This window comes from Dasypus novemcinctus, chromosome 3 (genome assembly GCF_030445035.2).
Source record: "Dasypus novemcinctus isolate mDasNov1 chromosome 3, mDasNov1.1.hap2, whole genome shotgun sequence".
In the NCBI taxonomy this organism is placed as follows: Eukaryota; Metazoa; Chordata; class Mammalia; order Cingulata; family Dasypodidae; genus Dasypus; species Dasypus novemcinctus.
In genome coordinates this window covers 3,585,094-3,601,031 of record NC_080675.1, presented here as the reverse complement: position 1 = coordinate 3,601,031, position 15,938 = coordinate 3,585,094, and the positions used below count along the sequence as shown (strand labels likewise).

At 42.5% G+C, this 15,938-nt stretch overlaps 1 protein-coding gene across 7 annotated transcripts in view; it reads right to left on the bottom strand.

The window, feature by feature from the left end:
* MOK (MOK protein kinase) overlaps positions 1–15,938 on the bottom strand; it is a 65,189-nt gene that overhangs the window by 39,168 nt on the left and 10,083 nt on the right. For 5 of the 7 annotated variants that reach the window (XM_071213687.1, XM_004454133.4, XM_012523550.4 and 2 more), the window contains exon 2: positions 8,296–8,410. The exons of 1 other annotated variant lie outside the window; for it this stretch is intronic. In XM_071213687.1, coding sequence (XP_071069788.1) covers positions 8,296–8,363 — 68 coding nt within the window. In that variant the 5' untranslated portion in view covers positions 8,364–8,410. Of the gene's footprint in view, positions 1–8,295; positions 8,411–15,674; positions 15,843–15,938 lie in introns of all 7 variants that reach the window. One more of the 7 variants, XM_012523549.4, reaches the window with a different exon arrangement.

Here is a 15,938-nt window from a genome sequence, read left to right as displayed (position 1 = left end):
AATCAGGAACTCAACAAATCAAATACACTTAAAGAGACTGAATCAGTCATCAAAAATCTCCCAACAAAGAAAAGTCCAGGACCAATGGCTTCACAGGTGCATTCTACCAAACATTTGAAGAAGAATTAATACCAATCCTGTTTAAACTCTTCCAAACAAGGGAAGAGGTGGGGAAATTGTCCAACACACTTTATGAAGCCAACATCACTCTAATACCAAAGCCAAATAAAGATACTACAAGAAAAGAAAATTACAGACCAACCTCTCTAATGAACAAAGATGCAAAAATTATCAACAAAATACATGCAAATACAATCTAGCAGCATATTAAAAGAACTATACACCACGATCAAGTGGATTTTATTCCTGGTGTATAAAGGCGGTCCAACATGAAAAAATCAAGTGGGTTTTATTCCTGGTGTATAAAGGTGGTTCAACATGAAAAAATTAATTAATGTAACATACCATATTAACCAACTGAAGGAAAAGACACATGATCGTCTTGATGGATGCAGAAAGGGCATTTGACAAAATCCAGCATCCTCTCTTAATAAAAACACTTCAAAAGATAGGTATAGAAGGAAAATTCCTCAACATAATAAAGAACATATATGAAAATCCTGCAGCCAACATCGAACTCAATGGGAAAAGGTTGAAAGCTCTCCCTCTAAAATCGGGAACAAGACAAGGATGCCCACTGTTACCACTATTAGTCAACATTGTGCTAGAAGTTCTAGCTAGAGCAATTAGGCAAGGAAAAGAAAAGACATCCAACTTGGAAAAGAGGAAGTAAAACTCTATTTGCAGATGACATGATCTTATATTTAGAAAATCCCAAAATACTTACAACAAAAAAGTTTTTAAATATGTTTACAATAGTGTTAAAAACATAAAATATTTAGGTAAGTATTTATGAACTGAGAGAAATTGAAGAAAACCTACATAAATGGAGAGACGGTTATATGATGTTCATGAATTACAAATTCAATGTTACTAATATATGAATTCTCCCCAAATTGACCTACAGATTCAACACAATCCTACTCATAATCTCAGTAGGCTTTTTCTTATTAAATAAAAATTAATAATCTGATTCTAAAATGTATAGGGCTCAGAATAGACAAAACAGTCTTTTAAAAAGATGAGTAAAGGGGCTGAAGTCTAATCTTCAGATCCCCTCCATTGGGAGAGCTTTCCAATAAACTCCTTCCTGCCTGTAAAAAAAAAATAAAAGATGAGCAAAGCTGGAAGACTTACATTATCTGACTTCTCAATTTATTATTAAGCAACATTAACAGGAAAAGGGAAGTCTTTTAACAAATGATGCTGGAACAGGTGGATATTGCTTTGGGGGGAAAATAATGTCCCTGGACTCCAGCCTCACACCATACATAAAAATTAATTCAAGATGGATCACAGACTAAATGCCAGATCTCAAATTATAAAATTTTAAAGAAGAAAACATAGGCGAATATCTTCACAACTTGGAGTGGAGCAAAGATTTCTTAGAGAACTGAAAACAGTAACTCTAAGAAGAAACAATAATTCCATAAATTAGATTTCATTTACATTGAAAACTTCACATCGAAAGACACAATAAGGAAAATAGATAGGCAAACCACAGACTAGGAGAAACTAGCTGTAAACACATCAAATAAAAGACTCCTACAACTCAACAACAAAAAAACAACCTAATTTTAAAATGGATAAAAAACATTGAGAAGATACTTTACAAAAGAAGATATGCATGGCTAATAAGTACTCATCATCATTAGGTATCAGGAAAGTGAAAACTAAAACCACAATGAGAAAACATAACATGCACCAGAATGGCTAAAATTTTCTAAAAATCACAACACCAAATGAGGTGAGGATGGGTAGCAACTGGAACTCTCTTTGCTGGTGGAAAAGTAAAAAGGTAGAACCACCTTGGAGAAAGGCTTGGCAGTTTCTTGTAAAGTTAAACATACATCTACCCTTTGTCCCAGCAATTCTATTTCTAAGTAATTACCTAAGAAAAATGAAAACACACATTCACAAGAAGTCTTGTACAAGAATGTTCATAGCAGTTGCAGCAGTTTGAAATAGTAATAAATTCCAAAAATAGATATTGGATTATGTTTGTAAACTGGTCTATACCGGGGTGTGATTAAATTATGATTAAGTCTTTGATTGGGTCATGTCAGTAGGGTGTTGACACCTTGGTGAGTGGGGACTCACAGACAAAAGGCGTGGAAAGGGACAGAGTTAAAGGGTTCTTAATGTTGGAGTTTTGATGCTGGAGTTTGATGCTGAAGTCTTAAGCTATAGCCCCAGGAAGTAACCAAACAGAGGTAAGAGAGGCAAGCCCTGGGAAGAGAGGATCCCTGAGCCCAGAGAGAAGCAAGACCAAAGAAACCAAAGCCTGAACCCTGGCAGGCGTCTGCGGCCATCTTGCTCCAACATAAAAATAGACTTTGGTGAGAAAGTAACCTAATTTTAAAATCTAAGAAAGTAACCTATGCTTATGGCCTGGTGTCTATAAGCTCCTACCCCAAATAAATATCCTTTATAAAAGCCAACAGGCTTCTGGTATTTTGCATCAGCACCACTTTGGCTAATACAGCAGTTTTATTCAAAGTAACCCCAAACTGGCAACAACCCCAAAATCAATGAGCAGAATAAAGAGATGGCGTTACAGTCACAGACTGGAGCAAAGGCCATCTGAGCTGCCCCTATGCACGATGATGTGGATGAGTCACAACAGACTTTGTGCTGAAAGAAACTGCACAATTGATGTGGAGACAGTGGCCACGGGAGTTGCCGAGGGCAGGGAGAGGGAAGAAGAGATGAGATGTGGGGGCATTTTCGGGACTTGGAGTTGTCCTAAATGATACTGCAGGAACAGATGCTGGACATTATATACTCTGCCATAACCCACTGGATGGACGGGGGAGAGTGTGAACTACAATGTAAACTATAATCCATGTGGTGCAGCAGTGCTCCAAGATGTATTCACCAAACGCAGTGAAGGTGCCACAGTGATGAAGCTGTTGATGTGGGAGGAGGGGGGTGAGGGGGGTGGAGGGTATATGGGAACCTCTTATATTTTTTGAATGTAACATTTCTTGTGATCTACTTATCTTCAAAAAAATACAGTTAAAAAATTGATGGGGGTGGGAAAGTGGGAAGTGGGGTATATGGGAACCTCTTATGTTTTTTAATGTAACGTTTTGTGTGACCTATTAACTTTAAAAAAAGAAAATTAAAAAATAAAAGACTTTGTGCTGAGTAAAAATCTGGACCAAGAGTACACTATGAGATTCCACCTAATATGAATTTCTAGGAGAAAGTGAATAACAAACAAACAAAAACAACAGATTGCACTTGCCTGGGGTGGGGGTGGGGGAGGTTTGACTGTAAAGGGACATGAGGGACACTTCAAGGATGATAGAAATAGTCCCTAGTTTGATTATAAATGGGTTTTATGGATATATCCATTTGTACCGTTAGGACAGATGCATTTCAAGTAATGCAAATTTTATCTTAAAAACAAAAAGAACTGAAAAATAACCAAGTGGGGGTGGGGGTGGGACTGGGTTGAGGTATAGATTAAATAAAAGTCACAGGAGTGTTGATTCTGGAAGCTAAGTACCTGGGCTTCTTTGTACTATTCTGTTTATTTTCTATAGGTTTGAAATTTTCCAAAATTACAAGTTGTTTTTGTTTTTAAGTAGCCAAAGTTTCAGAGTGACTCATGTATTTCTTGGCTTTGTTTTTATTTATACCCTTACAAAGCAGACTTCACTTCTGTAAACGTAATTGCATCACATTTTGCAGGAGTGAAGAACAATAGAGAAAACAGAGGCTCCGGACCCACGCAGCCCTGGTCCCAGACTCCGCTCTCCATGCCCCGCGTGGGGGCAGTGGGCAGGTCAGGGCACAAGCTCTCTACATTTTGGATCCCTAATCAGAAGGACCACAACAACAGTATCTTTCTCCCAGGGCTGCAGTGAGAATGAAATGCCAAGTGTGTAAAAATCCCCTAGCGTTGAGCACGGACCAGCTGGTGCTTACTAACAACTGCTCCAACAGTCTCTGTCCTCACGACTATTAGCAGATTTGCAAAATACTCTTCACGCCTACTCACACTCGTCATCCTTTCCATAAGAGCTGATCTGCATGGCAAGCTGACTTCGGGCCAACACCTGGCTAGGTGTTTTCATACTTTATTTATTTTATTTCTTTCTTTCCCCTTTCCCCCACCCCCCAGTTGTCTGCTCTCTGTGTCCATTCGCTGTGTGTTCTTCTGTGACCGCTTTTATCCTTATCAGTGGCAACAGGAATCTGTGTTTCTTTTTGTTGCGTCATCTTGTTGTGTCACCTCTCCGTGTGGGCGGCGCCATTCCTGGGTAGGCTGCACCTTCTTTCGCGCTGGGCGGCTCTCCTTACAGGGCGCACTCCTTGCGTGTGGGGCTCCCCTATGCGGGGGACACCCCCGCGTGGCAGGGCACTCCTTGCGCGCATCAGCACTGCGCATGGGCCAGCTCCGCACGGGTCAAGGAGGCCCGGGGCTTGAACCGCGGGCCTCCCATGTGGTAGACGGATGCCCTAACCACTGGGCCAAGTCCGCTTCCCTCCATATATTATTTAATTCCGCCCTCACAACAACCTTTCAAGGTGGATGCTATCTGTTATGCCCCTTTTATAAATGAAGAAGCTGAGGCACGGAGAGAGGCGCAGCTAGAAGGGGCAGCACTGACTGTAGTCACCCCAGGCCAGGTGGGGTTAGCACTGCGGCTCAGCGAGGGGTGATATTACTGCTGCAGGCGCCCAAAGAGGGAGCCCCCAAGCTCCAGACTAGGCGTCATGTTTTTAAAGCAACTCATTCCATCTCTTTATTTCTAGAGAGAGAAGAGGGAATAAAATGGTAGTGGAGAAGAGCGCGCGCTGCTGCTGCTTACTGCGATCTGCTGCGGAAAGTGGGAGGGAGCTCCAGAGCTACACATGGAAGGCACCGCAGCGGGGGCCTGCCGGGGCCTCGGCACCACCGCCCTTTCCCCAAGCTAGGCCAGGCTGACTGTGGAGGAGAACGGCGCCCAGGGGCTGGAAGCGCCCCGACACAGCGCGAAGGCAGGGCTGACCTCGCCACTCCCGCCCCAGCGACTTCACGCCGGACGCCATCTCTACTTGTCACAAGGATAGGAGGTGGAAGGCGGCCCGACCTGCCCTCCACTGTCCCGCTGAGTGGCCCGTGCTGGGTGCTCCGTGTGCTACACCCCCGGCTGAGCACAGGGCCTGTGAGGACCCAGGCAAAGCCAGGGATGGCAGGGACAGCTCTCTGCTTTTGGTTTTAAAATTTTTATTATGGTAATGCATATGCAACGTAACATTTCCTCTTTCAACCGCTTTCAAGTATCCAGTTCAGGGGTGTTGATTACATTCATTATATTGTGCTACCATCACCATTATCCATTACCAAAACTTTTCCATCACCCCAAGGAAATGGGTTTTTAAAGGACCTAAAACTAACTCAAGGGTTATTCTTCAAGAGAATAAGATTACTTTAAAATTCTTAATAATAATAATAGATACTCCAGAACTCTACATGCCAGAAATATGAGTTTCATGGTTTAAACCCAAAAATGAAAAAAAAAAACACCAGCATTAAACTTGTGGGACACTTGTCCCACAAACTGTCAACAATCTCATCCCGAGAGATGACACCAAGAAGTCATTTATTCCTACAAATCAGAAATAAAAGCCAGACTTTTTTCAGTGAAAGAAGCCTAGGGGCAATGCCATCATCCTAGGTTTCCTAGAATTGCTTCATGTTTGACTTTGTTGTTTTCATTCAAATTTTATTTTGAAACTATTTTAAACTGATGTAAGAGTTGCAAAGCTAATACAGAGTTCCCCTCCCCGGGCTTCCCAGAAGGTTAACTCTTACATAACCACGGTATGTTCATCCAAACAGAAATGAAGCCCGGTGCAACACTATTGGCTAAGCCAGAGACTTGGCTGGCATTTCCCCAGTTTTCCCACTAATGTCCTTTTCTCTTCTAGAATCCAGAACACCATTTTGTAATTGTCATACCCTGTAGTCCCCTCCAATCTGTGACAGTTCCTCAAGCCTTCCTTGTTTTTCATAACTTTGACAGTTTCACGGAGCACTGAGCAGGTATTTTGTAGCATGTCTCTCAATTTGGGTTTCTCTGAAGAATTCTCATAATTAAACTGAGATTATGGACTTGGGGGAAGAATGCCATAGAGGCAATATGTCCTGATCATCTCATCTGATTATCACATTGTATCGGTATGTCTTAATACTGATGACATCAATCTTAATTATTTAATTAAGGTGGTATCCATCCTATGGGGTTTTTAAAAATCATTTTCTCATGGGAATTGGTTGTGGTTCAACCAATAGAGCATCCACCTACCATATGGAGGGTCCAGGGTTTGATACCCAGGGCCTCCTGACCGGTGTGGTAAGCTGGCCCACACGCAGTGCTGCTGCATGCAAGGAGTGCTGTGCCATGTAGCCCCCTGCATGGGGGTGCCCCACATGCAAGGAATGCGCCCTGCAAGGAGACCCGCCCCACACGTTAAAAGTGCAGCCCTCCCAGAGTGGTGCCACACACACGGAGAGCTGACACAGAAAGATGACACAACAGAAAAGGGATGCAGTTTCCCAGAGCCACCAGATAATACAAGAGGCCACAGAAGAACACAGCAAATGGGCACAGAGAGCAGACAATGGGGGGAAAGGGGAAAGAAATAAAATCTTTTAAAAATAATAATTTTCTTATTTATTTTCATTATCGCTTCTCACTGTAAAGTTACTTTTCCCTTTCTAGTTTCCATTTGTTTGAAGCAAGTCACTAAAGTCCAGTCCGCTCTCAAGCAGAGGGAAACTAAGCTCTACCTTCTAGAGGGAGGAATATCAAATGATTTGGGGATCTACATTAAACCACCACAGTAATTAATAAATATTTGGGGTGGATAGTCAGAGGCTGTGCAGAAACCCTGTTTCTCTCTCCAATCTGCCCACCAGTTGTCGCATCCACCTGCCTGCTCCTGCCTGCAGAAAAGCCCTGCCTCCTGCGGCTCACCTTGGCACTGCCCTGTTAGGGCACAGTGATTCTCAGGGGAATGCTTCAGCAAGTCTGTTCTCTAGCTGTCCCACGATCAGCGCGCCGGGCGTCAAACGCACTTACGGTTAGTTTAAAGGTGGAGACGGAGTTGGGGGTAAAAGTTAAGAAAACACAGAGAAGGCAAAATACACAGAGGAAGAAGTAATAAAATGGAGAAAAGGGGAGGACCCAGTGGCTTCGGCGTCTTGGCAGTGGCGGTGACCGGCCAGGCCAGGGACGCAGCCTCACTGCAGCCTGGACTCAAATCCGGCTCTGCCACCGCTAACCGGGGGGTACACAGGTCAAATGCGTGCTTGGTTCCTCACGCACAAGACCCCGGGCGGGAGGAGCTGGAGCGGGCCCCGCAGACGCCGGTCTCCTGCTCTCTGCTCAGTCTCCTCTCCTACACTCCTTTCTGAGCCAAGAAACAATTTTTCATACTTAAAGTTTGAGGTCAAGTTTTATACTCCCAACACCCGCCAGAAAGCTCCTTATCAATGGACTTTTTAACAATTTGCTTTGGATATTTACAGATTTTAATTCCTTTGATCTTTGAAAGAAAAAAAAAATTAAAAGCTGTGTTTCATTTTTTACTAAAAAGCTGAACAGTTACCAGGCAGCCAGCACTTCCTGGATTGGGCTGATCTGGCTCTTGACCCACGAATCCGCGCATGCTGTGAGGCCCACCAGCCCAGGGCACCAGGAGCCCCTGGGAAGGAACAAGCCCCAGCAGCCTCCTGGGCCTCCCCCAGCCAAGCTCCTCCCTGGACGCCACACATCACTCCAGCGAACCCCAGCGCTCCACCTGCACTCGGAAATCATTTTTCAATATATGACATACTAATGGATTCACAATGGAATCCTCCACATCACAAGGACCTCTAACACATTTAGACTATAGTTTCATTCCTAAAAATCCAACACACACCTAACTTTCAGCAATACAGAGACTGTTCACAGTGAGGTGTACCTCTACAATTTATATTTTTATGACCATTAATCATCTGGTGTTACTGTAAAGCTGGACATGAGTAAACCCCACTATGATAAACATAAAATTAGCCTCTAATCCTCAATGCCCCAAGAATTCTGATAGTATCTTACTCATGATGAAATAAATACAATTTTTCGCTACTGGTAACTGGACTTCATTACTCTAATTTTGTCTCTACTTGCCTACCTTTCAAAGTGTTGTTTCATTTGCTTACACGCATAGTAGTTTCCATCTTTCAGGTTCTGCATCTTCATCACTTCAGAAAACGTCCCCTCTCCTATTTTGCCAATGGCTTTATAGTCTATAAACAAAAACAATTATAAAAATAAAATTTTATTTATGACTATATTTTATACCACTCTCAGACAACCATTGTATCTAAAAAATAATTTAACAGTCATGTAGTATAAAAGTTTGATATAGTTATGAATGCCATAAATAGATACTGGATTATGTTTGTAATCTGGTCTATTACTGGACATGATTGAGTTATGATTAGGGCATTGTTATGATTAAAGGCATGGCAAAGGATAGAACTGGAGCTTTTGATGCAAAGGTTTTTGATGTTGGAGTTTTGATGTTGGAGTTTGATGCTGAAGCCTTAAGCTGGACCCCAAGGAAGTCAACTCACAGAAGAAAGAGAAGCAAGCCCCAGGAAGAGAGGAACCCAGGAAGCCTGAGCCCTTACAGAGGTCGGCAGCCATCTTGCTCCAACACGTGGCAACAGACTTTGGTGGGAAAGTAACATGCTTTATGGCCTGGTATCTGTAAGCTCCCACCCCAAATAAATACCCTTTATAAAAACCAACCCATTTCTGGTATTTTGCATCAGTACCCCTTTGGCTGACTAAGAGATGTAGTAAGGATTGTTTCTCCAATTCTTTCTAACTCTTGGCATTGCCCTCAGCATGAGAAGCTGGGTGCTGGGTGTGTGCTGGCAATGTAGCACCCTCTCCGCCCAGTATATGCTCTATGCCAAGGTGGCAGCACTGGGAGCCACATCACCCAGAATCCTGGCCAGCCACGAGGCTCAGCCACCCCACAGGGGAGAAGACACCAGCCTGCGTGGGCTCTGGCACTTGGCAGGTGTGTTTTACCAGCAGCCTTGGAGCATTCCCCTGAAAACCACCCTCTCTGGAGCCGCAGATACCCCGGGATCTTTGGCGATTTCCGACAAGTCTTGCATTTCCTGACTTTCTGAAGGCTGACAGCAGCTCTTCCTGGCTTTGTCCTCCCCCAGCAGCCTTGACAATGGTTTCCTAAGCCTTGAATTCCCTAGGTTAAATCTCTGCCTGCCTGCAATATCTGGAGGGGTTTCTGATTTCCTGACAGCACCCTAATACAGAAATGAGGCCCTTGAAGTAGGGCGCTGTTGTGAACAAAACCTTAACTAGCTGGCTGTGCTTCGCAGCCGGGGGCAGATGGCAGGCTGGCACGCAGGAAAGCCTGTTGTAGCATGACAAAAGTACCGCCTGAAAGGAACTCCTGCTATGACAGACTAAGCGTCCTCTGAGCCTTTTGCTCTCCGGGAAGGTGACGGAGTTAGAGAGAGGGATGGAGTGTGCTGGTCACAACTGACTGCCTCTAGCAAGATGTCTCCAGAAAAAAACAAGCTCAAGTGAGAACTGCTACTTTTCAAACAGAAGTGGAAAGAAATGAGAAAAACCCAGACAGCAAAGGTCTCACAGAGTTGGAAAAGCTTCTGCAACCCAAACAATAGGAGAACAAGCCTGTGAAACATGTGGACAGAGAGCAGCTGAGAGACATCTCGGTTACACAAATGCCTCAGCCTTGCAACAAGCGTGGGAGCAAGTCCACAGAGAACGGAGGCGGGCTTAGAACTAGGTCTTGAAAAGCTCCTTGATGTGAAGATTGGCACATGGAACAGACTTGAAGCAAACAGCGCCAAAGCCTATTAAAGTTCTCTGTTGTTTCAGAAAGAAGTCTGGACTACCAAGACCTTCACCTTCGGGCCCCACACCTGTACCAGGAGAAAGCAGGCTTTGAAAACGGGACACCTCCCAAAGGTGGGCACCCGCTTAACACTCTTTTGGACCCAGTACATTCTGAGGACCTTGTCTGAATTCCAATTTGAACAAATAGTAAAAGGCACTAATAATTTAGTAGTGGTAATGGTCATATTAAAAAATGAACAAGGGGAGCAGATGTAGCCCAGTGGCTGAGTAACTGCTTCCCAAGTATAGTCCTGGATTCAATCCCTGGAAACTCCTAAAAAAAAAAAAGTCCTTACCTGAAACCAAGAAAAAGTATTTCCAGGTGAAATGATATGATGTTTGGAATTGACTTTAAAATATTCCTATACATTCTCACTCACTACTGGAAAAATATAAATTGGTATATTTATATTTTGGGGGGGAGGACAATTTGACAATATGTATTAAATCTTTTTTTTTTAATTTACTCTTGCAGTTTTTAAAAATGTATTTTTTATTTATTTTTAAAAGATACTTACATAAAAAAATATAAGGGATTCCCATAAGCACCATTCCCACACCTCCCACTTTCCCCCACATTAACAACTTCTTTCATCAGTGTGGCACATTCGTTGCAATTGAAAAACACATTTTGGAGCATTGCCATAAGCATGGATTATAGTTTACATTGTAGTTTATACTCTTTCCTACTCAATTCTGTAGGTTACAGCAGGATATATGATGGCCTTTATCTGTCATTGCAATGTCATTCAGGACAATTCCAAGTCCTGAAAATGCCCCCATATTACACACCTCTTTTTCCCTCTCCCTGACTTCAGCACCTCCAGGGGCCACTGTCTCTACATCAATGATATAATTTCTTTCATTGCTAGAATCACAGTAAGTCTATAGAATAATACTAGTAAGTCCACTCTAGTCCATATTATCCAATTCTGAGGATTCTGGGATGGTGATGCCCACTCTACCTCTAACTAAGAGGGGGCTTCAATCCCATATGGTTGATGGATGGGACTCTCTTGCTTGCAGTTGCACACTCTCTCCATTCCTTAGTGTGGTAGTTGTCCATCCTCACCTCCTTGTTAATTGTCCTGGGTGAGTCCAATGAACTGGAGAGTAGGTTTTACAACTCTGATGAGACTCAGGGCCCAGCTGGCATATGGACAGCTCAGAGATATAAGTCTCTTGGACATACATGTACCAACTCCAACACCAACTACAGGTTCAAATTAAAGGGACAGAAGAGGCATGTGTAGAAAAATCACATCTGCATCCAACTCTATCACACTCAGGAGCACACACTCCCAAGTAGAGCCCACTGGCAAGGCACCAAACTCCAGAGCTATCTGCCATGACCATAGAACCTGGGTGTCTCCTGAGCCCTCAGGAGTCCCACTATTTGGGAAAGTATTTACTTTGGCAATCTATGAGATCCTGCTGAGATGTGCATAAGTGTTACCTCTCTGATGACCTCCCAACTTAACTCTGAAGCCTCTAAATCATATAAACTCATTTGTCTTCACCTTTCCCCCCTTTTATTCAAGGTCTTTTTCCAGTTGCATCAACAGCCAGTGCTTGTAGTAATCTCTCAGTGCCAGGGAAGCTCATCCCCAGGAGTCATGTCCCACACTGTAGGGAAGGTAATGCATTTATGTGCTGAGTTTGGCTTAGAGAGAGGCCATATTTGAACAACATGGAGGCTCTCTCGGGTGGTAACTCTTAGGCACCCTACAACACAAGGCTAAGTTGCAATTTCAAGAGCAAAGCCTCATAAGCATAGTTGTCAATATCAAGGGCCCATCACTAGACCATCCTTCTTCGCTAGTCATTGCCCCTGTACTTGGGGGATTGTTGCTGTTCCATTAGAGAATGTGGCAGAGCTTCCCAGGATGGGAATTCAATATTCTTTTGGTTGTTATGTGAATCTCTACCCACTGTGGCGAAGCCCCATGAACATGTGAACGCATTTATGTACCTTCTATGTATGCCCAGGTGAACTTCCTCCCAGGTATCTCCCATCACTGACACCCCACACCAATGATCCTCCCCTGCCATAACTGAAACCCTTCTGCGATCCAAAACTTCTTCAGAAATGAAGCCAAGAATACCGCCAAATACAATGAATAGAAAAATGAAATAATAGGTTTAAACATAAGACAAAAAATGCATAATGATTTAGAAAAACTAAAGTTTAAAAAATTGGGATATTTAAAAAAATAATGAAAAATATTTATAAAAAATTTTTTTGACTTTTTACCTTTCATCACTGTAATATCTGTGGTCCTGTACTTCTTTTTTCATTTTGTCATCGAAGAAGTTTTAGGTCACAATAAAGTCACATACAGAATATAGGGGACTCTCATATACCCAACATCCTCCCTCTTTTCCCCCCTTCCCACATTAATGACCTTTTTACATGTGGATGGTACATCTGTTACAATTGATGTACAAATATTGAAACATAGCTACAAATCATGGTTAATGGTTTACATTATGATTTACATTTTAGACCATATACTTTTATAAATTTTTGATGAAATTTAACATGGCCTGTATTCATCATTGTAAGATAAAGTAGATCACTTCCACTGTCCCCTAAATATCCCCTTTTCCATCTATTCTATTCCTTATTCCCCTTCCCCCTCAGGCCCACAGCGACCACCAGGTTTCACTCCCTGAAGGACAAGATTATATTAACTCTTCAAAATGTGTTGATCTAAACTATGAAAACCTGTTCAGCACTACTAGTAGTTGCGGAAATGCAGATCAGAACTACAATGTGATACCTTTTCACACCTATCAGAATGGCCACTATTAAAAAGACAAAGAACTACAAGTGTTGGAGAGAATGTGGAGAGGTAGGAATACTTGTTCACTGTTAGTGGGAATGTAGAATGGTACCGTCACTGTGGAGGGCTGTTTGGCAGTTCCTAAGGAAGTTGAATATAGATTTTCCATGTGACCCAGCAAAACCCCTACTGGGTACATACCAGAAGAACTAAAAGCAGTGACATGAATAGACATGTGCATGCTGATGTTCACGGTGGCATTATTCACGATTGCCAACGGATGGAGACAACCCAGTGTCCATAAATTGATGAATGGATAAATTGTGGTGTATACACACGTGGAATATTACAGAGCTGTAGGAAGAAATGAAGTTGTAAAGCATAAGACAACTTGGATGAACTTGGAGGACATTGTGTTGGGTGAAGCAAGTCAGACATGAAAGGACAACTACTGTACGACTACGCTACTATGAACTAAATATATAGTGTAATCTCATGGAATCAAGGACTTGAATATAGGCCACCAGAAAATAGGATGAGGTTGGAGGATGGAGGGCTGAGGGTTGACTTGTGCAGAGTTGGTGGGGGAATGTGTGCTGATCTTTGGAGAGGAGTGGAGGGGTGAGGGGCAGCATGACATCTGTGACTGGTGGTGCTATTGTGCAAGTATGAGAAGGGTTTAAGGGGAGGGTCTGGGGTCATCTGTATCGCCGGAAGGAAGGCTGTAGAATATAGCATGGAGCTGTGCAGCTGGTGGAACCACATGTGAAATATGAGTGTGAGTGGAAGTACATCTACGGGACTGTTTTTCTTTGAGGTTGAATAAGTGTGCGTTGACACTGTGGGATGTTAAAGTCAGACAGGGAAGGCATTGTGCTGGGAGAGGGAAGCCTGACCCGAATGCTGCATTTTGTATGATTCCATTTATATAAACCGTGGGTGTGGGTCAACACGTGGAGATGAGGTAGGACGGGTGGTTGTGTGGGGCTGGCGGGGGAACTGCTGGGCGTGTGCAGTGGTGAAATTGTTCTGAAGTTTTCCATGGTTATGAGTGCACAACATTGTGATTGTACTGGGGGCCATTGATTGTACACTTAGGATGGACCATATGTGAGTGTGTCTCAGTGGAATTGCTTGATGAGTAAATGAGAAACTGCAGCAGTGGCTGGGGTGGCAGCTGTGTGCAGCAGAGAAGGCATGGAGAGACGGAGGGGTGAGGAATTTTCTTGTTTGTTGTTTATTATTATTGTTGAAATGATGGGAATGCTGTGATGGTGGCTGGGGTGATGAGTGCACAGCTGTGTAATTGTTCCAAATGCCTTTGATTGTGTACTTTGGATGAACTGTATGCTTTGTTGATGTGTATCATAAAATTGATTTGCTAAAAAACTTTTTAAAAAAAAGGTGTTGATCCTTTGACCCAGCAATTCCAATTCTAGAACTTATCCTGTAAAAAATAAATACTTACTCCACGTATATATTATATGAAGAGGTTTTGTGCAGCATTCTTTAGGGGAAAAATTGATTACCCAAATGCTCATCAACTGGGAAATGAATAACTTGGTTTATCCATATAATGATATATACTGTAAATGTTTAAAAGAATGACGTACAAATGCATAAGTGCTAAAAAATTAAATCCTTAAAGAATATATGTAGATATAATTAACAGTGGCTCCCTTTGAGGAGTGAAGTTACAGATGCTTCATTTTCTAAGTTAGGTATTTTCTATAATGTTACTTTTTATGCAAACACGCTTTATAAAATTTTTAAAAAGCATAAAAATTGAGGAAATAAGTGGTGGGCAGAGAAGAATGGCAAGATGTTGATAAGTGTTGAAACAAGGTGATAGGAACACATGATGATGGTTCATTATATTATTTTCTCTACTTTTGGCATGCTTGAAACTTTTCATAATAAAAACAAAAAAGCAAAAACAAAGCCTCCGAGCAACGATCCTCCATGTTCACTCACCCTCCGATGGCCAGGACGAGATGGCCTCCAGGAGAACCTGGGAGCCAAGAGAGGAAGTGGGTGGGAAAGCAGCCAGAACAGAGCCCCCACCAGGATGACTCACATAGGACTTTACACAGGCAAGAAAAATACTTTGATTGTGTACAGCCCCTGAGAATGAAATCTGGGGGGGAGGTGAGCCACTATAACACCTACTAAGTATTAGCCTTAACTAATATACCCAATATATAAAATCATCATTTATAAAATTGACCAATACAATGATAAACTTTTTTTTCATAGAGATATGTACTCTTTTAGATTTACTGAAAAAAAAAAAAGAATTACAGTACCCAAATGTTCTGAAGGGGTAATAATTACCAAGAGTAATGAAGGAAATGAATATTTATTGAAGGCCTCTTATTTGGCAGATAAAGAGCTTTCACAGACATCCTCATCTTTGATCTTTGGGTCAAATCTGTGAGGAAAGTTATTATTACCTCTATTTTATTGATAAAGAAATTGAAGCTTAGAGAGGTTAATTATCCAATATCACACAAGCAGAGTTGAGATATGAACCTAGTTCTACCTGATTCCAAAGCTCATGCTCTTTCTCTACTATACTTCCTGTTACAAGAGAGTGCATCAGAGAAGGCTTAATGGAGAAGATAGCTGATGAGCAGAGCACCTTCAAAGGTAGGTAGGTGTTAAGATGGGAGTGAGGATCACAAACCCATGCCTACTGTGCTCCTGTGCGGAGGAACAGAGGGCAGGGTTAAATCTATTGCCAAAAAATCTCTTTTTTTTGTTCTTTCAGAAATCATTTCTGGAGGTAGCTAACACCTGTTATAGGAAACAAACTCCAACTAGCCTTGTTCTTGAGTTTCTTGGCATTCTTTAGCCTTGGCTCTCTATCTACTTCTGAAATGCTCCTTTGCACAGCTGTGTTAAAAATAAGTCCCAAGGGAGCGGATGTGGCTCAAGTGGTTGAGCATTCGCTTCCCACATGGGAGGTCCCAGGTTCAGTTTCCGGTGCCTCCTGAAAAACAAAAACAAACAACAAGCAAAACAAATGAAAACAACAACAAAAAACAACTCAGGGATGGCAATGTGGCTTAGTAGTTGAACACCAGCT